The sequence below is a fragment of the Athene cunicularia genome (assembly GCF_003259725.1).
Source record: "Athene cunicularia isolate RWA chromosome 3 unlocalized genomic scaffold, athCun1 chr3_part1, whole genome shotgun sequence".
NCBI lineage: Eukaryota > Metazoa > Chordata > Aves > Strigiformes > Strigidae > Athene > Athene cunicularia.
In genome coordinates this window covers 74039939-74067209 of record NW_020799097.1, presented here as the reverse complement: position 1 = coordinate 74067209, position 27271 = coordinate 74039939, and the positions used below count along the sequence as shown (strand labels likewise).

The 27271-nt window shown below is 39.8% G+C and overlaps 1 protein-coding gene across 1 annotated transcript in view; it reads left to right on the top strand.

Annotated features, from left to right (window-relative positions):
- The first annotated feature begins 1375 nt into the window (after positions 1–1375).
- LOC113478286 (plasminogen-like) overlaps positions 1376–27271 on the top strand; it is a 28934-nt gene continuing 3038 nt past the window's right edge. Inside the window, exons 1-17 of the mRNA XM_026845351.1 lie at positions 1376–1424; positions 3634–3769; positions 4412–4518; positions 10235–10349; positions 11408–11571; positions 12092–12221; positions 12336–12454; positions 13923–14085; positions 14998–15128; positions 15934–16093; positions 17655–17836; positions 18909–19057; positions 19745–19838; positions 21704–21821; positions 22838–22912; positions 23468–23608; positions 26955–27061. Of these exons, the coding sequence (XP_026701152.1) occupies positions 1376–1424; positions 3634–3769; positions 4412–4518; positions 10235–10349; positions 11408–11571; positions 12092–12221; positions 12336–12454; positions 13923–14085; positions 14998–15128; positions 15934–16093; positions 17655–17836; positions 18909–19057; positions 19745–19838; positions 21704–21821; positions 22838–22912; positions 23468–23608; positions 26955–27061 (2140 nt within the window). The remainder of the gene's footprint in view (positions 1425–3633; positions 3770–4411; positions 4519–10234; positions 10350–11407; positions 11572–12091; positions 12222–12335; positions 12455–13922; positions 14086–14997; positions 15129–15933; positions 16094–17654; positions 17837–18908; positions 19058–19744; positions 19839–21703; positions 21822–22837; positions 22913–23467; positions 23609–26954; positions 27062–27271) is intronic.

Genomic DNA, 27271 nt, shown 5'->3' with positions numbered 1-27271 from the left:
CTGGTGAGGCTGCCCCTCGATTCCTGTGTTCAGTTTTGGGCCCCTCACTACAAAAAGGAGATTGAATGACTCGAGCGTGTCCAGAGAAGGGCAACGAAGCTGGTGCAGGGTCTGGAGCACAGGTCTTACGAGGAGCGGCTGAGGAACTGGGGGTGTTTAGTCTGGAGAAGAGGAGGCTGAGGGGAGACCTCATCGCCCTCTACAACTCCCTGAAAGGAGGTTGCAGAGAGCTGGGGATTAGTTTCTTTAACCAAGTAACAGGCAAAAGGAGAAGAGGGAATGGCCTCAAATTGCACCAGGAAGGTTTAGACTGGGTATTAGGAAGTATTTCTTTCCAGAATGGGTTGTTAGGCGTCGGAATGGGCTGCCCAGGGCAGTGGTAGAGTCCCCATCCCCGGAGGTGTTTAAGAGTAGAGTCAACATAGCACTTAGGCATATGGTGTAGTTGGGAACTGTCAGTGTTAGATTAATGGTTGGACTGGATGATCTTCAAGGTCTTTTCCAGCCTTGATGATTCTGTGATTCTCCCCTGCCCAAGCAACTCCAGCTGGACTGTACCAACTAGCCAGGCAAACCAGTTGAAACTCCTGAGGGTACTCTGGCTGGGAATACTTAGCTTGCCTTTGCTGAGACCCATGGGAGTGATGGAGGTGGTGTGGCTGAAATGCATGGGGCACCCTGCATGCACCCTGAGGTCTGGGGAGATCTGAGATATCAGGAGCTTTGCCTGTAGAGCAATGACACATTATACACTGAACCAAAGTGAACACTGCCTCCCAAGTCATGAATAACAAAAAACAACCCAGAAATGGGAAACAGATTAGGGAAGCTTCTTTCCTCCAGGAAGGACACTGGTGACTGTTGAAAGAAATTCTGATACAGAGTTGGCATTATCAGGGTCTGGTCTAGGGACTGGCTTATAAAAACCATAATTCAGAAGCAATTCCAACCTAAGCAGTTCAAGCCTGTGAGTGAAAATACCATTGTGACCTACAGCTGAGTATAGAGGACTGGATAGAACTAGATCATGTCTGAGTTTCCATACTTTTCACTGTCTTGATCCCCATCTTTACCTAAGCAAAGTGAGGCCAAGCAATCTGAGAAAAAAAAACCCAACAAACAACATGCCCTGCAAAACAAGAGAGTGCCTTCACATTTCCCAGCATCCAGTACAAATGACTGAGCCTGATTTGGTAATCCATCCAATTCAAGGTTGTTTGAATGGACACACCACAGCAAAGGGGGTCACAGCATGGGAGAATGATTAACTTAATCTACCTGCCTTGTTTGTTTGATGCTGCCTGACTCCAGTGCAAGTCAATAAAACTTTGTGCGCCAACACACACAACTTCCAGCACCCACCGGCTTGGCCGAAATGGGGATTAGCAAAGACGCCTTTCTCTTTCTTTTCTTGCTCAGCTCAGGTAAGAGCCCTTTGCTTTCTGCTTGCCTAGGTGAGATGAGGGCCAAATGCTTGCAAGCCCCATTTGGTGAAGATAGGTCCCCAAATCTCTGTGTCACCACTTACCTGGATGACGATGGATTTGGGGCTTGCTGGCCAGAGAGAGTTGCTGTTGAACAAAGCAAGTGCTGTGGTTGCTCCAGTGTTGTGTGCGTTAGAGACACCAGAAGACCAATAGCCTTGGTGCCTGTGTGGGGAACAAATAACTCCCTGAAAATATGCCTAATGACCAGAAATGGGGGGACCCTTGGAAAGCAGCCCCAAAGCCTGCTGCAAAACCCATAGCAATGAGTGAGACAGATATCTGGTATCAGCAGCCTTTGGATCAAATCCTAAAGCTGATTTTACTGCCAAGCATTACTGACCACAGTGATCCTGATTTTCATTCTTTATGATAGGATTTTCAAGGTTTTTAAATGAAATATTTAGAACAAAATTTAAAATTAAAAAGCTCCTTTATATTCCAGTAATTTCACATTTTCTGTTGGCAAACACAAGAAAATATTCTGCCCTTTTTTCCTGGAGGCAGTAGGTAGAAATTTAACCTTCAGTAACCTAGATCAATTTTTCTAGAAATGCATCTAGAATTCTTTTTTACAAGTCCAAAAGAAGATAGGTGTTCCACTAAAGTTTCTATGAATTTGAAGCTCATCTACAAATTCTGAAAATAAACCACATGTAATATATATTTCAATTAGATTTCAATCAGATATAATCGTCTCTAATGTTTTGACATTGCATATCATTGTATGGCCCTTAAATAACTTTAAAAATACTGTTAAAGACATATCAGTACAGTTTGTATGATTTTCTACTAGCTAGGACATTTAATATGACACAATAACAGGGACATATCATTGTATGATTGTGTGGGTTATAAAAGACAGATGATAAAGTTATTTTTATTTGCTCCTTGTTTTCAGCTCTAACTTACTTTCTCCAAAGTGTTGGTCCACAAAACTGCGTTAAAACTATTTTTTGTGTTCTGGAATAGTACCATTCAACTCTGGAAAGATACATATGTAAAAGAAGAAATGGGTTTGCTCTCATATATTTGATTATTCTGTTCAATTATCATGTATTATGTCTGGGTTTATAAAGTCTTGGACTTTGGCCAGAATAATACATTCCCTGATTAATTTTTAAATCTACTTTTTAAGTATACACTTCACAGTGTTTTTCAGACAATTAACATCACATTTTCTTTTCTGTTATCTAAGCTTCTGCCAATCTTTGATGCCTTTTAGCTTATGTATGTCATCCAAAATCTTGTGTGTTCATTCTTAAACCAACTGAAATATTTTTTTATAATTGCTGAAAAGGAATGGTATCCAAAGTAGAACTCTTTGGACAAACCCATAGTTTTAAGATGAGCCAATAAATTTTGGAAAGTAGTATTTTCCTATTCTGGTCCCCTGTAATTCCGGAACAGTGGCCTCAGTTAGCTTAGGAAAAAGGTCAGGAGAGGAGACACTTGTTTGCAGATTTTATAGCATTGAGCCAGATCTGCAGTCACAGAAGGCTTCCCTCAGACAATTAATCATCTTACTTTCATTAGTGGCCCAAATACCATTTATTTTATATGAATATGTGTCATGTGGAGGTAGGTGATGGGTGACTTATATGTCATGGGCATTAATTACAGTGGAGTGAGGTTGTAGTGAATATGGGTGTTTGCACAAAGAAAGATTCACATTACCTGTGAGAATGCAGTACAATTATGAATTTCCTGTGTCTGTCAATAATAATCTATCTTGAAAAGTGAAATAATTAAACTATATCACTTTTGTAACTTTGTAACCTGATGCTGGATATGGCATCCATTAATCTTTTTCTGAGTGGTGTTTGTTTGACACCATTTAGTCCCTCTCTCCGGTCCCTCTCACTTTTGCTTCACATTTTTTGTTCTCACCTTCAAACCCATACATAACTCCATTCAGAGCTGCTTCTTTACATCTCTCTTCTGCTGTGTTTTCCTATGACGTGTCCCAGTCATACAGCTGTGATTGTGTTAGGAGACAGAAATTTTCTGAGTTTATCATGTTTTACTCAGAATTACACAAAATAAATGGTTCCTGTCAATGCTGCATGAAAAATGGGACTCAAAATCACAGATCTTCTTAACTGCAGCATTCTCATTTTAATGTCTGATTCCTTTTCTTCCCTTGCAGTGAAAGGAGATATACTGGATGACTATTTAAGAACAGATGGTATTTGGATACTTACTCGTAATAAACAGTTTTACACGACAAATAATGCAAAAGAATGTGCAGAGAAATGTGAAGCAGAAAGAAATTTTAATTGCAGGTAATTTCTGTTGAATCATGAAACTATGTCCTTGTGGGTGTCTGCGTATCAATAGTATTTTCCTACTGTCGCTCAGAGCCAACATGCCCATCCTGCTGAAGCTCCACCTACAGCAGTTGACCATGCCTGTGCCTTTAGCCTGTGGCTTTATCTCCACCCCTAAATTACCATGAGGCCAAGCAAAGGGTGGATTTACTATGTATTACTTGTTCTGCGGTAAATGTTCAAGTTCCTGCTCTTTGCAAACATTACCTGGAAAGCTGCTTATGCCTCTTTAACTGGATGCTGCCTTGTTTCACAAAAGAAGGGTGAGACGTTTCTAATTCATTGTAGGGAAAGGTGCTAACCTGAGCAGCTAGGATGCTGTTGATAACGTTTTGCCAATGCAGTAACAAGCTTCCTACACAGTAACTAATTCACGTAGTCATACATCGTCAAAAAGTCAGCCACTTCAGAGCAGTAGAAAATGTCAGTCTCTCAGTGTCTCAAATACTGAATGCAGTATCTGAAAGATATAAATGGATACAAGACAGTGCTAGTAAATCAATAATTTACAGAAAAATAATTATGAGTTGACTAAATTGAATTGAATTAAAAAGATTTCTTCCTATGTCAATATTCCTTCCTTTTCAATTTCAACAGGGCCTTCCTATTCACCAGGAAAAAGCTACAGTGTTTAACACTGGCTGAAAATACCAAAATGACAGTGACATTTGACAGCATGGATGCAATTCTTTATGAGAAGAAAAGTATGTATATAGTAAGATGCTACACATTTACACATTAAGCCTATTTTAACAGCATCCTTGCATTCTCTGCTGCAGTGCTGGAGCAAACTGTCGCACATGGTGGCAGTTTCAGTGAGGTGGGTCTGCACCCATTACGAACTGGGCTGAAACTGCCATTCAATTCCACATATAGCATGAAGGCTCTTTATGTATGAACTTGTATTTCATCCCCTTAGTCATGTTTTACTGGGACCAGGCAGAATATGCATACTCCAAAGCAAAAATCAAGCATTTATCTGCCCTTTAAGTATTTGCAGTCCTCCGCTTCATGGAACTAGTGGAGTCTTTGGTCATATACACTTTTCATGACTACAGGATTATCTACTTTATCTGTTTCTATGTACCTATTTCTCTAATTTTCTGTGTAATAATTCAGTCAAGAATGATTTGACTGAAATAATATTGACTTAAGTTTGTTTTTGTTTTGTTTTGTTTTTTTTAAATTGTACTCAAATGTTCACATTTTGTAAGCTGTTTTGTTTGTGCTTAATTCTCATTATATGCCAGGCTCAGGTAAGTGGCTTGGTTTTGAGATTATTTTTTGAATTAATTAATTAATGCTTTTCTAGGTTTTGAATAGAAGCCATATGGGAAAAAAAATTAATGAGCCTATCTTCATAAGTTTTGTGGGAACATAGATAATACAATCACAAACACTAACTTCAATGAGTCTTCTGGGAAAAAGAAAGCTCCTATTACTAACTGATATGTGAGATGAATAGTGAACATTTCTTGTAAGAACATTTCAGTTTGTTTGAAAAGACAATTATTTTCAGTGTCTTTACAATGCTGAAGCATTTGAAAGATATACAGAAAACTGAAACTGCATGAACAATCATGGTGCAGGTCCCCTTTGCCATATCAAAGTCTTAAAGAGAAAGCAGTTCATGTCTAAATTCTCAGCTAGATTAATGATACAGTTCTGATAAATTCATTAACATCTGCTGAACATCTGGCCCAAACATAACAAAACGATAGAATGTTAACATTTAAGCAGTTGTAGACTAATTCTTCTGCTACTAGGCTGGATAATGGGTTACTAAGTTCATGGCACTGGTGCAACTTGGTTTGTAACAGGTATCTTCAGTAAGTACTAGCTTAACCTCTAGTTGATTATCAGCCAGTGACATTGTGTTCCTATGGTGCAATATGTGTTCCTTGGTGTCTTATTTCTGTGCTGATGACAAGTGGATTTTCTCATCAGTTTTCCTGAACTTGCAGTTTATGTTTAGATCGGATGAATTGCTAAAGCCTTAAAAGCTAGAATGTGAAGCATATCACTTGATTCTTGAGTGTTATTACGGTCTGATTCCTCCCTGTTTTAAAAGGCAAAGTCACTGTTACAGCTGTTTGATCACAAGACTTCAGCTCCACACTCATGTCCACCCTCTGCTCCAGTAACAGACCTCGCAAGACTAAAGCCTATGGAGAGCTCTTCTCCACTTATATTATTCACATGTTCCTCATAGATCACTGGTGTGTGAGACACCAGTACAGATGCAGGTTCAGCCAAATTATTTCTGGCACAAGTGAAATATCTGTAGAAATAATGGATGTAGCCAATGACTCAACAGTTTAACTGTGATTATTTTTTACTGAAGTCAAAACTGATTGGAGTTTTCCTTTGAGATTAGAACAGGATAAAGGAGTATGGGCTCTGTAAATTCCTCTGCATATGTTGAAAGCTAATATACACATGCACAAGGCATTAATTATTATATTGAAATTAGTCCTTCTAAGTGAAAAAATAAATGTTACTGACCATAATTATATGCTGTCACAGAAGGCCAGACAATAACTCGGGCTTAGATCAGTACAAGTCAGGATAATATCCCCAGCTTCATCAGGGTCCCTTTACATCACTTGCCGTTGTCCAAGCTCTTTCAAGCTTCTGAAACATCTGAAGAGACACATTTGATCCCCATGTCAGCAGCAAAAGTCTTGATTTTAAGCCCAGGAGCCTTGGCCTCTCAGGAAAAGGAGAGAACTTATTGGTTTCTCTTCTTTCTTGTCTGCTTTCTCCAAAGCTCTTTGCTGGAAGACAGGTCTGGTGCCTCCAGCCTCAATGTTCATCCCAGTGACCTTCCTGAACACATGTAATCTAGAAATCTAGTCTTCAGCTCTGCTGCTCATGCCTCCATTGGAATCACCTATTCCTGGCAGAAAAAAGGCCAAGCTTGGCACCCTCTCATGCTTCAGGATGGATTTATCCGTTTAGTCTTAACTGAAACTGTAGGGTGAGATATGGGTCTGCTTCCCACCCTCCTCACCCTCTTGGAAGAAGAGCTTTTCCTTCCTGGTCATGACTGGGACTGAAGGAAATGTCACCACATGAGTCCAGTGCAGGTGGAGACACTGTCCGGTTCCTCACACTGAGCGCCGAGCTCATTAGTCTGTAGGTGCCTGTCATGGTAGGGGGTCCCCCATGAATGGAGGCACTCGTCCAGGTGCCAGGCGCAGGACAGAGACATGGTTACCTGCTGTCCTTCCGCAGGGTGAAACTAAGTGTCCCACCTAGGCAGGGTGGGCAGCGATCTCTCTTGCCTTCACTGCCATCACTGTGTGGGCTGTCAGAGAAAACAGATCTATCTGCAGCCCTTCTGCAGAGTTGCCATTCCTTTGATGTGACTGGGAGACCTTTTCTGATCATTTTAAAGTAGTCTGGCTCTTCTCAGTTCTGACTTCAGATTGAGCAGAAATCAAGCCTCCTTCATATTTAGCATCTATCAATATCACTGAAAGCTGCAACCAGGCACTGCCATAGCTTCGATAGTAGGTCATGGATACCAAATCCCTTCACGTGGAATTGATTTTCTCTTTCCCTATGTTATCCTTGTGCTAATGGTGGTGGTTCTTTGAAATGACCTAGCCTGTATACCTGAGCCTTATAAAGCAGCTAGATACTAGCAAGGGAAAAAAACATCCACCTCACAGACTTTTCATTTTCATCTAATGAGTTATCAGGCATCATATGCTCATCATCTAACATTCTTGCAGTCTGTAGCAATTTGGTAACTGCCTGTGTCATCTTCATCTCCTGTTGCCTTCTGCACACTAGGAGACCCACCTTTGACACCTGGGACACCTGCTGCCTCCTTTGGCTATACCATTCAGCTCCTATGCTGCTGCTATATAACATGCTACCTCTGCCTTCTCAAGGATATCTCTTCATGAAGAGTCTGCTTCAGCAGGAATTGCTTTTAGCTCTAGCAGCCAAAGAACTGTTTTGTTTTTTTTTTTTTTCCCAGGGGACAGTTTTACAGAGCATGATTTTTTCCAACAGAGGAAGTAGAGTCATCTTCCTTCTGTTTTTCACCAGGAATGTAAGACTATGCCATGCCCTCTGAAACTCATGGCTACCACTGCCAACATCTTTGTGAAGTCTCTTGATAATCCAAATGGCATCATTTTGTATCTATAATGGCCCCAATCCGCATCAAAACAGAGATATTTCTCATAAGGCTGTTAAAGTGCATTGTGAAAGTGAGACTCACCTTCCTAGAAGCAACCTAATTATCACAGCCAGCATCACCCTGCCTGAACTTGAATTTGCAAATAAAGATATTTAGTTTCCTTAAGTCTCAGAAAAGTTTTCTCTCCCCACCATGGCTCATCAGCACCAGGAAATAGCTGCCCTAAAACTCATTTCTGCTAAAATATAATGGAATCTGTTCTGCTTGGAGGAAGCAATCTCTAGAACATTTTGTTACTCTGCCACTCCCTTAGGTTCATGGTGACTGTACAATCTCACATATGCCTGACTCAGACCTTTTAGTTTGTAACAGCTAGTCTGGCAACACTCTTTACTGGAATTTATACTCTTTGGGATTGGATTCAGAATATTTTTACAAAACTTCTGCTTTAAAACCAAAAGGTTAATCCCTCTGTGAGTATAAGAGTTTGGCTGTGCTGGGCCATCCAGTGTTATGCACTCACATTTTACCCCACCACAGACACTTTGGGAACCATATACAGACCATACTCTGAATTGTCCATAGCTGTGAAGGCAACTCCATGAGGATATGTCTGGCAGTTACAGTTTTACTTTCCTTATGTTAATGGAAAAACCCTGTATGAGGTTATCGAGAGACTATTCTTTTTTGATTACAACCTACTTGTTAATAGTAGGAATAATCCACAAGGCCCAATTACATAGCTTTTGTGGGATATGCTTGATACATTTTGTTGAGTCAGATTTCTTCCCACCCAGACTTCCAAGAATGCCTTTTTCTTTGGTTCTAATTGGACTCTCAGAGTTTAAGAACCATGGCGTTTTTACCAGCTCAGTGGTCACCTGGGATGCTTACCCTCTTGTAGGGGTAATAGTCGAAGTGTTGGCACTTAGTCACTGAAACATTTCTTAAGAATTTGGTTAGAGATTAGAGACTTCTCCTTCTTTACAGAGCAGTTTCCCCAGTCAAATCTTAATTTTGTCTTGACATACAGTTTGGCTTTTGATATCACCCCTCTTTTGGGGAACACAGACTATCAGGGGTTATAGGTCACCATGACAAACTGTTGTACAGGACAGAAAAGTAAGAGAGACTTTGGGGTTGAAACAGCCATATTAAAGAGGGATCAAATATCAAGGCCTAAATTCATGGTGGTCTTCATGTGCCATTTGTCTTCATTCCTCACCCAGCTATATAGAGCCTCCACTCCCTCTCCCCAGCTGTCAGATATGTCCAGCTTTTTTATTTAGACAGGCTAAAATTATTTAGGAGGAACCTGGCAACATCAGAATGTCCATGGGCAAGGATATTCACCAGAGGTGGTTATGCTGGGACCTGCTACGGGAGTATCGATGTTGAAGCAGCAGTGACAAGATTTTTGGACACTCCAGTAGTACTCTGACAACCAGGTAGCAGCTCCCTTTTGGTAAGACACACAGCACAGACATTTGTAGTTCCAGCCATACTCTGTGATGGCAGTATCTATTACAAGATGTCCAAACAAGGCTCAGCTTTTCCTATCAGATTTTATTCCTGTTCTTTTTCTAACATTTCAATTTTATATTTTGGAGTTTAGGGGTGTCCTTCTTGTGCAAGCAAATTGGTGGAAGGGAAAATTAGGGTCACTCCCACAGTAGCTGGAAATTTTCAGTGTCTGTTGCCAAAAAAAGCATCATCAACACGTTTTGCATTCTATCTGCCTTGGAATCCCCATAGAAAGTACCTGGGAGTCTGAGGCTAAGAGCAATCAAAGGTTTGGGGGCCACTTAGGTGGCAAACATATTTTGACAACTAAAAATTTCCTGGCTTGAAGGTATAGTTGCATGACATCTGCACTGCAAATGTATTTATGAAAAATGCATTTCAAAGAATCTCCAGCTGCTGGTGAATGACCTTCCTTTTAATCCCAGTAGTATGATAGTGTAAGCATGCATTTTATATGTCATATACAACTGTAACTTGTTATATCTGTTTTCTTAACTAGACTTCATTAGCTTTATAAAAACGCTTCAGGAATTTTCCTCTATAGTTGCCTAGTAGTTATTAACTAATTTGTTTTAAAATACCTTAGAGAATCACATCTGTGTCTGCATGCACAGGTTCAAAACATGAGTAAAACATGGTTCATCATGAGCTGATGAACTTGAGTTCTATTTTCAGATTCTCAGTTTCAAGAGATACAATGTTGTAATGCCATTGAATTAACAAAGCCAATTCCATTTCAGTTTACCTTCTACAGTGTAAAAGAGGGATTGGGAAGGACTACAGAGGAATGGAAGCCAAAACTCGGAGGGGGATTCCATGCCAGAAGTGGTCAGAAAAAACACCCCACAACCCAAAGTATGGCTTTATTTATATTTGTCTTCATGTTGTTCTGAATCTCTTCCAAGCTTCCTCAGTTTCATGTGTATAATATAGTACATGTTATCAAAGACAGTTCTCAGTTGACTTTTTAAAACAACTTTATCTTCATGTGTCTTGTTACTTTTGACTCTACTGACAGAGAACTGCAATGATCTGGATAAGGAAAGGGTACATTGTCAGCTAGAGAGGGTGTGTCTAAATGCTTGGCCTCTTAAGAAGATTAAAAGCTCCTTCTATCAACACACGATGAAAATTTTGCTATTCGTAACAGTGGAGCCATAATTTCTCTCTTTTGTATGAGGTGTCAAAAAAAAAAGCAGTGATATCTGTCCAGCTCTCTGACCCCCTGCCTGCCATCCAGACAGTCAAGAAGAAATATCCAGCAAAGTGCCTAAGGGACCTGCCCAAGCAGTTTTCTCAGGGCTGACTGCCACTGGGCTCACTGAAGCAAGTGTGGAAGAAGAGGTCCTATTTTCTCCGATCTATGCTGGAGATTCAGCTGTTTAAGAAATCATTTTTTGTTGTTCTAATGAAACTTGGATGCACTTGTTTAGATTTTTTTGTTTAAAAGTTATACAGTCTTCTCTGAGACAATTGTTGTAGGAAGAAGCCTGGGTCACTTGCTTCAAAATCTCTGCAGCTTAGTATCCAGTTGTGTTTGATGAAAAGCCTCTAGAAATACTCCACTTCTTTAAAATAGGTCCATTAAGAAAAATGCATGACAGAGCCACAGGTCATAGTGCGCTGACCATATCAGCTGGATGAAAGTATTAAAGACAATAATTGTCTTTTGAGACTGTCATTCCTTCAGGCTGTAAGCTCACTCATCATTGGCAACTGGGACCTGAGGAGAAAGCTTTTAATAATGGTAGTTACAAAATGTTTTTTCAGATTTCATTTATGGGTTACAATGGGGAATCTGTGTCTCTCATTTTTACTGTGAATGAATAGACCCCACAGCTAGCCGAGCAAGTTGGACATTTCCCTTCTGCTGAAATTACTGGAATTAAAATAGAATTTTAATACTATTACAGTTATACACCTGAAAAACACCCCAATGCAGGGTTGGATGAAAACTACTGCAGAAATCCTGACGGGGATGAAAGTGGACCCTGGTGCTACACAACAGATCCTGCTACCAGATTTGATTACTGTAACATCCCAGAGTGTGAGAGCCAGGTCACACACACTGGAGAAGGTATATTTATTTTTCAGAGAAGGAGTGTTCAAGTAGGTAATATTATGCTTGTTGTTTCTTCTTGCTTTAATATTGCAGATTGGTTTCAAATGTGAATTTAGATCAGCCTGGAACTTAAGTTCTCAACACAAAGGTTGTTTTCCTAATTGGCTCCAGCTATCAAAGTAATTTGGTAAATATGGAAGGACTGAAATTTTTTTTTAATAATTTGCTGATTTTGTCCTGCTCTTACCCCTAGCAATTTATTTAACAAGGGGACAGATTGACCCAAGTGCTGTGCTATATACAGAAATCCCACTGCTATCAGTACATACAGATATGTGACAAAGTGACCTTCTAAACAACATGTATCCCTAAAGCTTTATTCATTTGGCTAGGCTGTAATGCATGGTCTTCTGGATTCCTTTCATCACCAGCTGGAGCAAAAACCCCTTTTCCTTTCAGTGTAGTCTTCCATGAATAGATCAGGATCAGAATTCATGGGCTGGTGCAAACCTTGCTTTGTCTTCATTCTGCCTAGGCCCTACAGGGGAGTGCATGCAATGTAATGGTGAAGACTACCATGGAGAAGTTTCCAGAACAGAGTCTGGGCTTGAGTGCCAGCGCTGGGATGCCCAAGAGCCTCATATGCATGGATTTACCCTGAAACAGTGAGTCACACTCAGTGCTGAATTCATGCCTGGGAGATCCTACTCACAGAGACCCTAAGTGTTATCGCCAGCCATAGCTGACTCACAAGCTTCTCTTTCATTTTCAATGTGCAGCTTTCCAGAGAAGGATCTGAAGATGAATTATTGCCGTAACCCTGATGGCGAACTTCGGCCCTGGTGTTTCACTACCAGCCCTACTAAACGTTGGGAATATTGCAACATTCCTCGTTGCAGTGAGTGTGATTTCCTGAAATTGCTCCAGACGGTAGCTCTTCTCATTAAAATGATACATGGAGGGGAAAGACAAGAAAACACGGTTCTGAGTAACCTAAGGAAATACTTATGTACCAGGAAAAGTGCACATTAATAAGCAGAATCAATCACTATATTTGGTACATAAAATCATCTAAGGTCAGTGAGGATGCAGGTGTCACCAAGTGCAATAAAGCCAAAGATGTTATGAAAACCCTAATTTGTCTTCAAGCCACCTTACTTTTCAATTCACCTGAGAGGCAGGGCATTCAGTTTAGATCAAGTGGTAGTTTTCAGCCGACCTGCTAACTCATGGAAAACACGTAAATCACCATGTGGCCATACTGTGATATTTTACCTGGGTCTGGCCAGCCCAGACAGCACTGCCTCTTTCTTAGAAAGGAATGAATCCTGAGAAACAAGTTCAGGCCTCAGAAGAAAAACCTGTTTTATCAGTGAGCCAGCTTTATCCCTTAAGCTGAGCACACTAAATCTGGACATTTCCAAAGCACTGAGTAATGAGATTAGCATTGCTGTTTGTGGAACTCGACTGCACTTTGAGAAAAATTTTTGTGTTTTTATCTCTAGAGCTTGCTTTCTTATGCATCTGCACTTGGCAGTGCTCTAAGCAGCAGCATGTGTTTGCTAGATGTAGTACACCTCAGCAGGCTCAATTACAGATGGAAGAATGACTATTTATAGACTTCTGTATGATAAAGTAAATTGTGAAAGTTACCACAGCATCTCCATTTTGTGCTTAAAACTTAAAGAAAATTTAAGAAACAGACCAACCTTTTAAAGTCATAGTTGTCTCCTCAGGAAATTCTATATGCAAAGTATATATAATAGATATGCACTGAAGATTCATTTTCTCTCTGCCCTCTGCAGGTTCTGTGCCTCTGATCATTACTCTTACTTTCTTTGCTGTTCACCACATTCACTTTCTTTCACTTATCCTTCTGCCCCATTTTCCCAATTCATGGACTTCAGAGGCTTGGCTTTGACAGATTTTTGCTTTCACTTACAATTTTTTTGTGGCCCTTATCCTTTCTGCCCTTCCACCCTACCCATGTGTATTATATTAATGTTCTCCCTTCATCCCACTTGTTTTTACAAGACTGGATAGGACTACTTACTGCCTTTCCAGTTCTGCTCTCAGAGGACTGCAGGAACAAAGTCTGGCTTGACCTAGCAAAGTTATTTACTGACGGCTGTAAAAGGGCATACACAGGACATTTGTCTGGCAGCCTGACTGCTTGTGAAAATTTGCACTTTTGTTTTGCTATGGCTTTCAACCAATGTCACCTCTGTTGAAAGAAAAAAATTGCATGTTCAACATTACAGAAAACAAAGGGGTTTTAAATATATTTGAAAGCACTAGTTAGCAACATTTTTCTTTTCTTTCTTTTTCTTTTCTTTTTTTTTTTTTTTTTTTAAATCCTGTTACAGCTATGCGTGTACCAGTGTCTGGCCTGGGCTCTCAGTGTCTTTCAGGGAAAGGAGAAGACTATCAAGGCAGGATAGCCATCACTGAATCGGGAAATGCCTGCCAACACTGGAACACACAGTTTCCTCACAGACATGGCTGGATTCCTGACAGATATCCCTGCAAGTATGCTGAGCCTTCTAATTTTAACAAATACCAAAGAACATAGTTAACTCCTTATTGATCCACATGCAGAGGCAAGAGGAGCATGGGTTTTCCACAGCTATGTTGATAAGCGGTTTTCTCCCCTTTTGTCAGATTTCATTACTTCTTTTCAGGTCTTGCTCTTGATTTTTTTTGTGCATTCTTTTGTTTGTTTTTTTTACCAGCTTTATTCTCACGTACTTGTCTCATCTGTCTCCTCCACATCCCAATGCAGAGTTATAAGTATTTACTACCTTTATGTTAAAAAGCCCCTGGCCATGTTTTGGCACATTTTCAATGCATTACTCTTCTGAAGAGCAATACTCCAAGGTCCAAGATGCTCCAATACATCCTTTTGCTCCAAGGTCACAGGAGCTGGGTTTGTGGATCATTGTACATGGGCAAGGGTAGCTGGGACTGATCAGGCTTTTAGCTCTGTATTTTGATCGTGTGGGTTGTGAAATGGAGCCTGCAAGTTTTCCTGGGCATGTGAAATCCTGTCAATTATCGCAGGGCAGAGGGCAGCATGCACCAGTGCTCATATGCACATGCTCCCAGGATCAGTGTGTGACATCCAGCCTTGCCTGGTTCCTACCATAGCAGTCAGGTACACCAATGACACGTGTGTTGAAGTCAGCTTTAACTGACTTAGCTTGGCCTCAAAAACAAGAGCAGAAAGTGTAAGCATTGGTAAAGGTCTTCACATATCATCAGCATTTAGACTGTAAATTCAAAGGCTCTTGATTAGTCCCAAAATAGTAGTGCATGAGATAATCTCCAAAAAGAATAAATGTAACCACTGAGTTGAGTTCTGCATGCAGTAATTGTTAATAGTCTTATACACAACTTGTCTGGATTTCTATGAGTAGTTTAAAGCCAGTGTTTCTGTTTCAGGGGCTTAGATGAAAACTACTGTAGAAACCCTGATGGAGAGAAGAAGCCTTGGTGCTACACTACCAACAACAGCGTTCGATGGGAATATTGTGCAATTCCCCACTGTGATGGGATAGAACAAGGGGTTGCTGGTATGAGTTGAGGAGTGTACTTGAGATAAGGACTTTAAAACAGTGAAAGCCTTATTGTTTCTCATTATAAACATGTGAAGTCTTTTTTCAATCACTTTGTCACTGTTGTTAATGCAGTTTTTCTTCTTGGCATGTTACAAAACCTGTCAAATATTGGACTCTCAATGATTAAGGAAGTGCAATGAAGGGTGTAAATCACCAGCTGACCCAATAGAAGAATTACAGGATGAAAGAGATTTTTTTAATTTTTTTTTTTCCCCAAAGGTAGGGGGGTTTTAGCAAATTAATTGAAAAAATAAACGAAGAGATGAAGAAGTGCTAAATAAAAGGACATTCTTGGAGAGTAGCCACAAAAGAGAGGACAGGAGCTTCCAAAGTAATAAAAATCTCATCTGAAACATCCATTCATTTAACCACAAAAAATAATAAGAAAGTTATAGTGCAATCAAAAGGATAATAGAGAGATTAAAGTTTAACATAATGTCCAATTTAGAGAGCATCAGGGGCAAAATCACTAGCATCTAATATTGGAAGATTTTTCATGTGAACTTTCTGATCTTTAATTCAAACGTGTTCACATATACAGAACCACATCTGACATATGAAGGTAAACTGCAAAAGTTTTCTAAATATCTTTGGAAATGCCCTTCCACTTTTCATGTGGGCCATGATGCTCTCGCTGGACACTGTCTGTATAAATGAATTGTTCATTTTTGTTATCCTGCATGTTAGATGCTTTATTGTGCCTACTCAGTGAGAACATAAAATTGTGATGCAAGTGACCAGTTTCTGTTCTATGCTGCAGATGTGCCTATGCAGGTTCCCTTGCCAGAGGAGTGTTACAGAGGCAAAGGCCAGAGCTATCGTGGCACAACTTCCATCACTGCATCAGGAAAAAAATGCCAGGCCTGGAACTCCATGTTCCCACACAGGCATGAAAAAACACCGGACAGATTCCCAAATGCGTATGTTTATCTCACCTTTTCTTGCTTTATCTGATAATGACTACTGCTGATTGTCCCTGCCCCTGCAGGGGGGTTGGAACTAGGTGATCCAACCCTAACCTTTCTGATTCTATGATTCTATTATCTTTGCACATCCATGCTTTAAAACATTGCCAAGGAATTTATCTATAAAATATATTTTTTTCCAAGACATGGAAAAATTTTCTGTTAGTCTCATTTTTAAAACTGTGTTTTCCTGTTATTTAAATTCTCAGTAAAAGACAGCTGTGTCCCTTTACTCTTAAATCTGAGCTTCTGTAACTGACACTGGGAGGTTTGTATCCAGAGTCTGGGCATCTGTTGAAATATGCATTTTGTTTATGAATTTGAGACCTTTGCAGTGCCCTTTCTACTTATTTCACCTGATGAGAACACAGCATTTATGCTGCAATGCACACAGTCAGATATATTATGATAAGAACTACCATTTAAGTATTCTTTGTAGCTGGAATTGTGCACCCAGACTTGCATACATTGAATTTTTCTCCTTATCTTAAGACTAATAAAACTGGACCAGGGATGACTTAGAGAGCTAATCATAATTGCTAATGTATCAGTTTTTCATAAGGGTAGGAAAGCAACAAGACACAATTGCTAGTAAATCCATCATTGCTTGATGAATTGTAAGTAGAAGCAGGAAAGCTGATACTTTTCTAATTTTTCCCTTTTTTATGATGTCACCCAAAATAAATTTTGGGGGGAAATTTTCAGTCATATTTTAGCATCAGAAATACTGATGTATTGAAACTGGAACATCCTCAGAGGGGATGCTGTTTTTCAAAAACATTTTAAAAAATTGAAATTAAGCTGTGAAAACATGGAATTAATGTGTTCTGGCACGTTCAGGAAAAAAAGCATTTCATTTTTTTTCATTCTGTGACTGTGCTGTGATTCAGGATAGGAAAATACTGCAACTCTGCCAATTACTGAAGAGACAAATTCTACTTCCCCCAGCCCCAGTAACCATGGGTATGGGAGTGTTCCCACTGAATTCAGTAGAATTGGGTTGGGCTTTTTTGGGGGGTGAAATCATTAGCATAATTATTTATTTGCCATTCTTCTGAATATGAGAAAGAACCTTCTGACATTTAAGAATAAAAATTTTGGAAAAGCATAATTGTCCACTGACAGTATGGATCTTTCTGCATATTATTATTAATTCACACATTCACAAAATTGTGTATGCTTATACATATATACTTATAAATTAAATTATTGGCATATCAGGCTTTTATTTAACTACTCATCACATTCACATATTACAGTCAAAATTTAAGCCAGTAGTTGAATTATGTTTCCTTATGCATAAATATATTCATTACTCTGATGTACATGTGAAATGTAACTCTCCACTCATATCACAGCCATAAATGTGTTTGCTGGTAATAGGATATCTGGCAATAGATAAAAAAAATAAGACATACATTTATCTCTGCATAGTACTGATCCACATCTTTTGGTAATATATTCCTATGATTACTTTCAGTCTTATGCAGCATGACTATTGTACTTATTTTTGCAGGGATTTGAGGGACAACTATTGTAGAAACCCAGATGGTGATAGCAGCCCATGGTGTTTCACCACAGACCCCACCACAACATGGGAGTACTGCAGTCTCAAGAGGTGTGATGATCATATACAAGAGCATGCACCAAATGACCCCCCTGCAACGATGGCTGGCCTGACTACACCCACCACATCTGGTAACAGCTGGCTATAAGTGCCACCTCCTGTAGTGTCTGTGGGTAAAGGAAATAGTAAACTATCAAAATTGTCCTTGAGCAGGACTGCAACATTGATAGTTGCATCCTTCCTCCAGCTTTCGATCTGTACTGTTGAGTTTTGCAGCAAGTACTTTCTAGTCAGTTCATATCCTGTCGTCTGTATCATTTTACAGTGCATTCTGTAGGAGATCTTTTTCATTTAGGGAAACAAGAGGAAAACAGACACAATTTCTGGTGTTTCTGTAGCTGTGTGATATTGAGATATTATCACAGTGAATTGTAGTTATTGTAGGAATTTGCTTGTGCTGTGCTTTGTGTTTTCAGGAGACTGACCTTAGCTGCTTGTATTGTTCATGGGCAACCTTGTTTGGCAAAATGTATGCACCAAGATAAACAAGTTTTTGCTCTATCCTGCTTCGTTGTTTTCTTAATTAATAGTCCATATTGTTCAAAGTGCTTCAAGCACAGAGGTCAACTGTGCTTCAAGCACAGTTCGTCAAAATTCAAGCACAGAGGTACATTATGGGGTTGACACTGACAGGCAAGACTTTACTGAATGTATAGTCAAACTTTCCATGGAATACGTAATTCGCAAAAGAAGGTGACAGGGTTGGATAAAAAATACTAAATGAAGCTGTGTACTCTTACATGCAGCAGAAGAAAGTACTGGAGCAATGTCCTTGGAAGCAAAAATTGCTCTGTCAGTGTGATGGGCTGCTAACTCTGAAATATGCTTCTCATGGAAGGTGCTTACTGACACCAATTTAGCAAGAATCTTGGAGTCTTTTCAGGTATTTGCAATATGTTACAGAAAATGTGTAGCTTGAAGTTCCTTGAAATTTTTTTCCAATTCAGTTACTCTGTACATCCAGGAAGACATTCATCTTGACACACTAAAAGATCACATCACATGGTATGCTTTTGTCTTTCTGTTGCAGACACTAGAGAGTGTGCAAGTCCTAAAGGTACTTAATCTGTCTTGTTTCTGCTTACCACCACCACACACAGATTCAGCAGCTAACAACAATTTCCTTTTCCTTTTTTTTCACAGACTGCATTAATGGTAACGGTAAAGATTATCGTGGCACAGTAGCAAAAACTGGAAGAGGCAGGACTTGTCAAGAGTGGAGCTCTCAGAAACCTCATAGCCACAAATATTTCACTCCTGTGACTCATCCAAGAGCAGGCCTGGATAAAAACGTAAACAGCTGCTAAAACCATTGGTGTCATGAACATTTTCTCCTTTCTCCATGACCCCTCAGTAAACACTTCATGTTCAGTCTTTATAGACCAGGTTAAGCATATCTGGAAGTCATCATGTTGATAGCCCAGACCTATAATAGTGTTGAAGAGGGAAGGATGCATTTTCTATTATCTAGGATGTTGATACTTCAAGCACAGAGGTACACCATAGGGTTGACACTTGACAGGCAAGGCAGCACAAAAGAAATCATACAGTGCTTCCCAGGTTTCTGTAAACCCCAAAGAAATACCTTTTGTTGTTTGACACAAACTAAGCAGACTTCTGGCAAATTCCCGGAGCTGCCCTAACCTGCTGTCACTGTTTTAGTGCAAGTCATCCAATGACAAAATTTATTCTCATGAGGCCTTAATAAACACTAGTGCTAGGGTGACTCCTGGTGGATGAAGAAAATTATAGGAATTTTTTATATTTTTCTAATTTCATCTAGTGGTTTTGAGAAAAAAGGAAAGAAAGAATTTTGTCATCAGAGGAAAGAAAAAGCATTTAACATCCAGTGGAAAAAGTAGTTGGGGGAAAATCATTCAAAGTTTTAGTTTAACAATTTTTTAAAAACATGCACTTATAGACTTCATTCTGTGGCTAACATTTGGAGTCTTCATTCTCTGTTTTTGTAATTATTACAGTATTGCAGGAATCCTGATGGAGATGTAAATGGTGTTTGGTGCTTCACAACAGACCCAGAAAAAAAATGGGAATACTGTGAAATCCCACGCTGCTGTAATTATCCTTAAAGACTTTTCTGTCCTCCATTTCTAAAACTTGTCTTGATAGTTACAAAATGCTTTCAATCCAACCCTAAAAAACTGCAGTAGGCACTAACTCTAGATTTGAATTTAGGTCTGTATGGAAGTTTGACACAATCAGGCACCTGTAACTGTCAGCCAAAATTTAGAAAACCTGGTATTAAGAATCATCAGTAAGATTTCATAGACAACAATCTGTGTGCTCTTTATCTTCAGTGAAGCGAAGCATTAAGAGTTGCTAGATGAATTGAAATATCCAGTGAAGCCGTGAAGTACTCCTTTCCTGGACTCCTCAAACACAGGACAGGTTTTCCTTGATGTTGATGCTAGTCCTTCCATTCACTTTGTGACAGGACTAATGCATCCAGAACCTGCTCTTAGTTGGGAGCGACATAGATGACATCCTTTGAAACCCTTTTCATTCTCTGCTGTCTTAATTTTTATTCTGATCCAGATGTTAAAATAATCTGTCCCTAGATATTTTCCCTTTCTTTTGGGGTAGGGACTGAATCTTGTGTCTAGATATTTTACAAGGTATCCTTAATGCTTTTTTTCTATTTTGAAATAGTAATCAGTACACTGAGCAGGTGCAGTGTTTGCTAAAAAATTCAAAGAAAGGGATTTTACCTTCTGTGGTACTCTGGCAGTGGGCATCAACAGCAGGTGCAATGTACTGGGAGCGCTGCTTGGCACACCTGGCAGTTACCTCATTTACTTTACTCTTCCCTTCCCTGCCTGCATTTAGACAGATTTTTTTTTTTTTTTAATATATCTGGCAGGGATATGGAAAGTCTATTTCTTCTTCATCTTATGTAGTATTTTTGGTACAGTAACATCTAGAGGCCAGGTCCCTGCTCTGTTGGACAATGTAGCAATACAAAATAATGAAGAGTGGTCACTCCTTCAGCAGTGTGTGATATTCTTCATGCTGGCCATCACGTTCCTCTAAGTATTATGATTGTACACATTAGTTTTGTCAACCAGTTCTAAGAGCTGCACAGGCAAAAAGAATAAGTAATGGTATACAAACAACACATATCACAGCTGTAAAAACCTCTTCCCTGGAACTGCTGTGGTGGAGCTTCGCTTTGAGATCTGATTTCTTTTCAAAGCATCCTTTGAATGTCAGGTTTTTAAATTAAAGGTGTAGGGGAACCTTACAGTCTCTAGTGTTTTATTACTTTATTAATTGTCTCATACTGGAACTGACAAATTTAACATCCATATCACCATATGCAGCTCTGGAAAGAGTTACTTGGGTCCTTAGCAAGCACCCAAGTTCAAACCATTTGAAAAAGTTCAGAGAGATTTGGATTAGAAAGAGAGTGAACCATGTGAGAGCAAGATTGGAATATTTTATGACAAGAGACAACAACTCAGTTTTATTTATAATCATTTATAGGCTGTAATGTTTTAAAGAATTTAGAAGTTGTTATTATTGTCCGGTCAATAAACTCTTCTGCTTTCTTTAGCTCTCTTTTCCCTTCAACTTCCTTACAGATTTTCTTTTGGGGATGGGGCTCACTGTAGTTTTATTTATATTATCTGACTACATAAAAATACTTGACATAGTTAACAATTTTTTCCAGGTAAATTAATATGTTTTCACATCAAATGTTATATATTAGCCCCAGTTTTAAATGCTCAAGGTAACAAAAATATAATGGAGTCTAAAGGTTCTGGTTGTTTCTTTACCCCTAGTTTCTATTAACCAATGTAAGAGTGAAAGCTTAAGGAAGATAAAAAAAAGCTCATGCCTTTCTTTTCATCTGATTGCACTGTGGATGGCATTACAGAACTGTTTTAAAATTCTCCATTGTAGCATTTTTAATTCTGTAGCTGCTTCTGCGAATGACTGTGGAAAAGTCCCAATGAGGAGCGAGCGAGCCTGTGGGCAATATAGCATGTGTGAGGCAACTCTGGGGTCTTGGCCTTGGCACATCAGTCTCAGGACCAGGTACTGGTATTCCAGACTGTATCACCATCCATGAGCAACAGGGTTTCACAGGGAACAGGTGTTAGAAAGAGACCAACAGGAAACATTGCATATGCTTCTGGAGACTGGCCTTGGTTTCTATATAAAATGCCATAGCATGTAAAATAAACCCTTTTTTTTAATCATAATGTCCACAGATAGCTATTTACTGGGTCATTAATCCCAAACTCCCCACTTTCTCCTGAATCTCTAGAGGGCAAAACATTAAGTACACCTTTGTTTACTGAAATGGGGAAGGAATAATTGCCACTGAGGATAGTAACAGTTAATTGCACTCTGCAGTGAGGGATTTAAACTCAGTAATATAGCCATCAAATCACAATGGGTATGAATGGATTTTGATTATCCCTTATCACCCAGCATCCAATCTGGTTCAAATATAAATTGATGCTGTGACCACCCTAGTCATGTTAGAAGCCATAGGAAGACCATCATGTCTCAGTATAAAAAAAATGATTATGCATAGCATTTGCACAGTCACAATGAGAGTGGCTGAACAGGAGATGAAGAAGTGCTTACAGAAAGGCTAATTAAAATTTCTACAGAGTTGTTGACAGTCATCATAATAAATATTATCTCAAGAAAACTTAAAAGTCTAGTAAGTTTTATTTAAAGAGCTGGTCCAAACCAACCCCACAAATCAGAAGGATGTATCCTTCTATTAATAGTTCATCAAGACAAACACATTACACTACAAATTAAATTGTTAGGAAGTGTAATTATTTTTATTGAATTCCTGAAAGCAAGAATGACCTGTGGCAAAAATTTCGCCTGGGTGTCGTTTCTTTTCACATCTCATGTTCTGGAGCAAAGCTTGTCCTTTGAAATCTGCATTTTGTTTCTCTTGCCTTTGGCAAAAGACAAACTAGGACTGGCAAAAGGTTTGAATAAGGGGCATATTGCTAATTCGATAGTGTTTCCCACGGGGTACAGCATACATGGTGGTCAAATTAATGTGATTGTCTTCTGTATTCTAGTATCAATGTGCACCACTGTGCCGGCACTCTGATACATCCACAGTGGGTCCTTACTGCAGCTCAGTGCTTGCAAGAGTGAGTATCCACTAGAACAAATAATAGACATTTCCTAAATCTGTATGAGAAAATCAACAGAGGAGCAAGATGTACCCCAAAAGGCACTTTCTTTACTCCTTATTTCCTGTCTTTATTGCCAGTAAGCTGATTTTTATCTTCTGCTCCTCTCTCAGTCCAAGAGCAGCAGAGCACAAACAGAGGATACCTCTGTTGCCTGCCCTCTCCCCCACCCCAAAGCATGCTGAACAGGGTGCTAATGATGTGCTGGTGCTAACTATACTTGGAAAAACTGTGGCTAGCCGCTGACCCTTAGGGCTTTAGTAGCTGTGAACACTGCAAGAAGGTGCCACATTGTTTACAGCCAACGGGATTTTTCATTGTCATAAAACCCAAGCCATTAAAAAAGCCACATTTTCCTTCTCCCCAAGAATAAATGGGGGCATCTATGGTCAGAAACTGGAACCTGACCATCTTATTAATTGCAGTTCTCCAGGGAAATAACTGAATTTTATAAGAATTATATTCCTGACCACATGCATGGATGTGTAATCTTGCCATTGCCATTTCTTCCAGGTCAACAGAGCCTTCTTCCTACAGGGTGTTTCTTGGGATACAGAATCTCAATGCAGCAGAACCATCCCTGCAGATCCAAAGTGTTCAGAAAGTATTAAAGGAACCAACTGGAGCAGACATTGCTTTGCTGAAGTTGAGCAGGTACCATTTCAGTCCAAGCTTTCCACCCCTAACACCTTTATTCTGAAGTCACAGTTTAGTTTAGCCTGGAGTTAGCTCTCAGGGGTGATTGTGGGTAATATGAGAGAGCGTGAGAGTCCCTTCAAGTGCTAGCATAGGCATCTGTTTAAGGGTGAACTCTGAACATATCTCCTGTTGAATGACCCTATTGGCCACTGAAACAGGGAGGGTGGAGGCAAACTAAAATGGAGTTGTGTCTGGAGGATCTTCTGCTTGGAGGCTTTTCCTGCTCAGTTCTGAGGGCTGTGAGCCACAACAGAAGATTTGGCCAGAAGTTACCACAGCTTCTGCATGAGGCAAGTAGAATGGTCCAGTTTTCCTGGCAGTGCTCCAGGCCAGGCCACATACGTGTTTCATGAGCTGCAGCCTTGGCCAACAGCTCAGTAAAATCAGATCCTACTTGTAATACAGTAAAAAATCCCGTGCATAACTGTAGTTGCCTGAAGCCCTCTTTTGGGTCTTGCTTAGATGTTTGAGCAGTCTGCTCTGGAATGTGTACAGTTATTTCAATGTTATTTGGGATAACATTGGGATGCTCCTGAAACTTTTCTACTTATTGTTTTCCCTCTTCTTATTATGCTCACCACACGTGGATAAAAGATCATGAAAAGGTCATGTTTGACCTGAGAGGACATTTCTTTTTTGAAATTCACCATACAGCTTTAATGAACTTAGAACAATTTCACTTAAATTTCAATTCTGGTGCTTGATTAATCAAAATCCCACTGACTTCAGGTGAGCAGAAGGAACTCATGCTTCACCAGTTTTACTCTTGCTACTGCTTGCAACTGTGTCACTCAATTCCTCTTTCATTAGGTGCTCTATGCACATTTGCACTGTAGATACATGCATGCTATAGCACTGTAGTCAGTTTTGTATCAACAGCACTCACCATCTGAACACATTCTGCATGTGAGATGCCATAAATAGCAGATATAGACATCATACCCCTCAGTTTCTGACTTAGATCAGCTTTGCCTGTTCTCAGCTTCATTAAATTCCTTCTTTACATTTGCCTTCAGCTTTCTTTGTGAACCTTATTTTTTCCAAATCTTCACTGTCTGTTCATGAAACAGATCACCCAAGAAAATAACGAGGCGAGAAGACTGGTTGCTACTCCTATACCTGCATTTTGTGGCAATAGACAAGACTTGTCAGAGAACTGGTGCAGGTCTGTGAAGATCTTGGCAAAAATCATCCCAAAGGAGGGCTGATCTATTGAGGAGGACCACTGTTTTCAATAGAAGTCTAGTCCCAGGTGAATTATGTGCCATGCTCCTTAGAAGATGTGTGCTGTCCAGGACTTTAAACTTCCATTTCAATGTCATTGACTGTATTCTGGTGTATCTTCTGAGGACTTGTTCCCTGCTCTCCTATTCATTTACCTACCCAGACATCAGAGACCTCTGAGAAGGTGCCAGTATCCACTCAGTGTTCGTTGCAATCCTGTTCAAAGGCCAGTTCCTTGTGTGCCAACAGGTTTTTTAGGTGCTGTCTCACCCTAGGGTGGATGTAGAATTTCCTTGGTGCAGAATAGGAGCATAGGTAGAAATGGAATTTACTTTTTGATGTTGGGGAAGCAGAAACTGCAATGCTTGACTGCTGTAGTTCAAAAATATTTGCCTGGCTACAGTCACACCAACAGGCTAAAAAGAAGCCAGAGTTGCTGTGAGTGCCATACTACCTGTGGAATTAGACCTAAGATGCTAAATACAACCTTGAAGATAAAGATCCTAGAGGAACAGCACTAGAAACCTAGAGAAACCCCTCATCAATATGAGCTTTCTCACTTCAATCTCCTCTTGTTTATTAATTTTCAGGAATTCTTTTGATAAAAGTGGACTTTATTGAGAGGTAAATGAACTAGTTTTGGAAGCTTCAGAACTGATTTCTATTCTTGTAGGGAAAAGAAGGATTAACTTCATGGAACCATATGAGAGTGGAGTTTTGAGATAACAATCCGGGACTTCAGAGGGCTGGAGGATAGAGTTCAAAATTATGATAGCATTGGCACGTCTGTAGCTTTAGCACAGGAGCTGATTACCATCTCCTACCCTCCTGGACTGCTGCATTCATGTTTCATTCAGATTTTTGTGTTGGAGAGATTTTTATTTTAAGATGTGTCAGAGTCATTACCCTTTGGCTTCTCATTCTCTTGAATTTTCTTGGGGCTCATGGCCCTGACATTGTCTGATTAAGAACAGGGGGATTTGTTAGTTCCCTTTAATTGGACATTGAAGATCTAACTAGCTATCACATCACATCATCACATCACATCACATCACATCACATCACATCACATCACATCACATCACATCACATCATCACGTACTTTGAAAGTAATTCTGGGCCTGAAAAGAGATGATAAAGGTTCATTTTACCCTGACTGAACATCTGGAGTTTTCGGGTCCTTTAACTCTCTTTCACAATCAGAACTAACCTTCACAGGGTAGGTTTCTGACAGTAGCAAATCTCATTTCACGGCTTCTTCAGACATATTTTCACTGTGCCAGAACTGTTTGTACTTGTCTGACTCCTAGGGTGATACATCTTCCAGAAGCCACCTCATCTTTTTACATCTACATCTGTAAGTCAATAAGGGATCAGATGGTCCAAAGCAAAAAACCCCCTATGCAGTATTTTCGTCTTCTGCAGAACTGCTTCCCGGGGCCCTGTCCACTCCATATCAAGCTTTGTTCCAGTGCTGAAGTATCCAGGCATGATGTTGTGATAAGAAAGAATTTTATTTTGGTATTTGCTTTATTGAGGTACTAGACTTAGTAATGTGTGTGATACTGAATGATGTTACCCACAGCTATATCAGCCATGGAACCAGAGAAAGGAATTTTCTGCAGCTTCAGCTGTGTCTGCTTATTTACTCATTCATCCATCCTTCCCTCCTGCTGTGAAGTCACTGAAAATGTCCACGACCTCTGAGGCAGGGACGATCTGAGATAAGTCAGGTTCACACCACCTGCAAGGGTTACTGGGGGCTGGGCTTGTGCCTGTGCATGTTCCTACAGTAGCAGGGGTAGCCAGAGAGCAGTGCTCTAGCACTATGCTGCAAACACACTCGAATTGTGACTGTGCCTGCAGACACATCGCAGAGACTTCCAGTTGCTGTAAAAAATCTCTTTTTTCACTAAGTGACTAGGCACCATTTTACAACCATCTATACAATTTTAAGGCACCATCACCTTCTCCACTCTTCTCCACAACGTTTCCATGCAGAGTATTCTGAGTATGCAGACTGAACAAGCTAATGATAATTTTTCTAAGGATCTTTTAATTTTATTTTTTTTTCCAGTCCTGTAACAATTACTGACCGCGTAAAACCAGTTTGTTTGCCTGAAAACAGTCTGATGGTAGAAGGAAATGCAGTATGTTTTCTAACTGCCTGGGGAAAAACAAGAGGTAAAGCATATTTGGTGCAGTTGAAAATTTAGGAATGTTTTCAAATCCTATTCCAAAATATATATACTCATGGGACCTGAAAAACACATTTTACTTAAGATTTAACTAACTCAGAGGTCACCAGGATACTTTATTCTTTTTATTTCTTTCTCTCAGAGCCTGATTTTTCACCCTCATTGCTCACATATACTGAACTCATTAAACAAGATA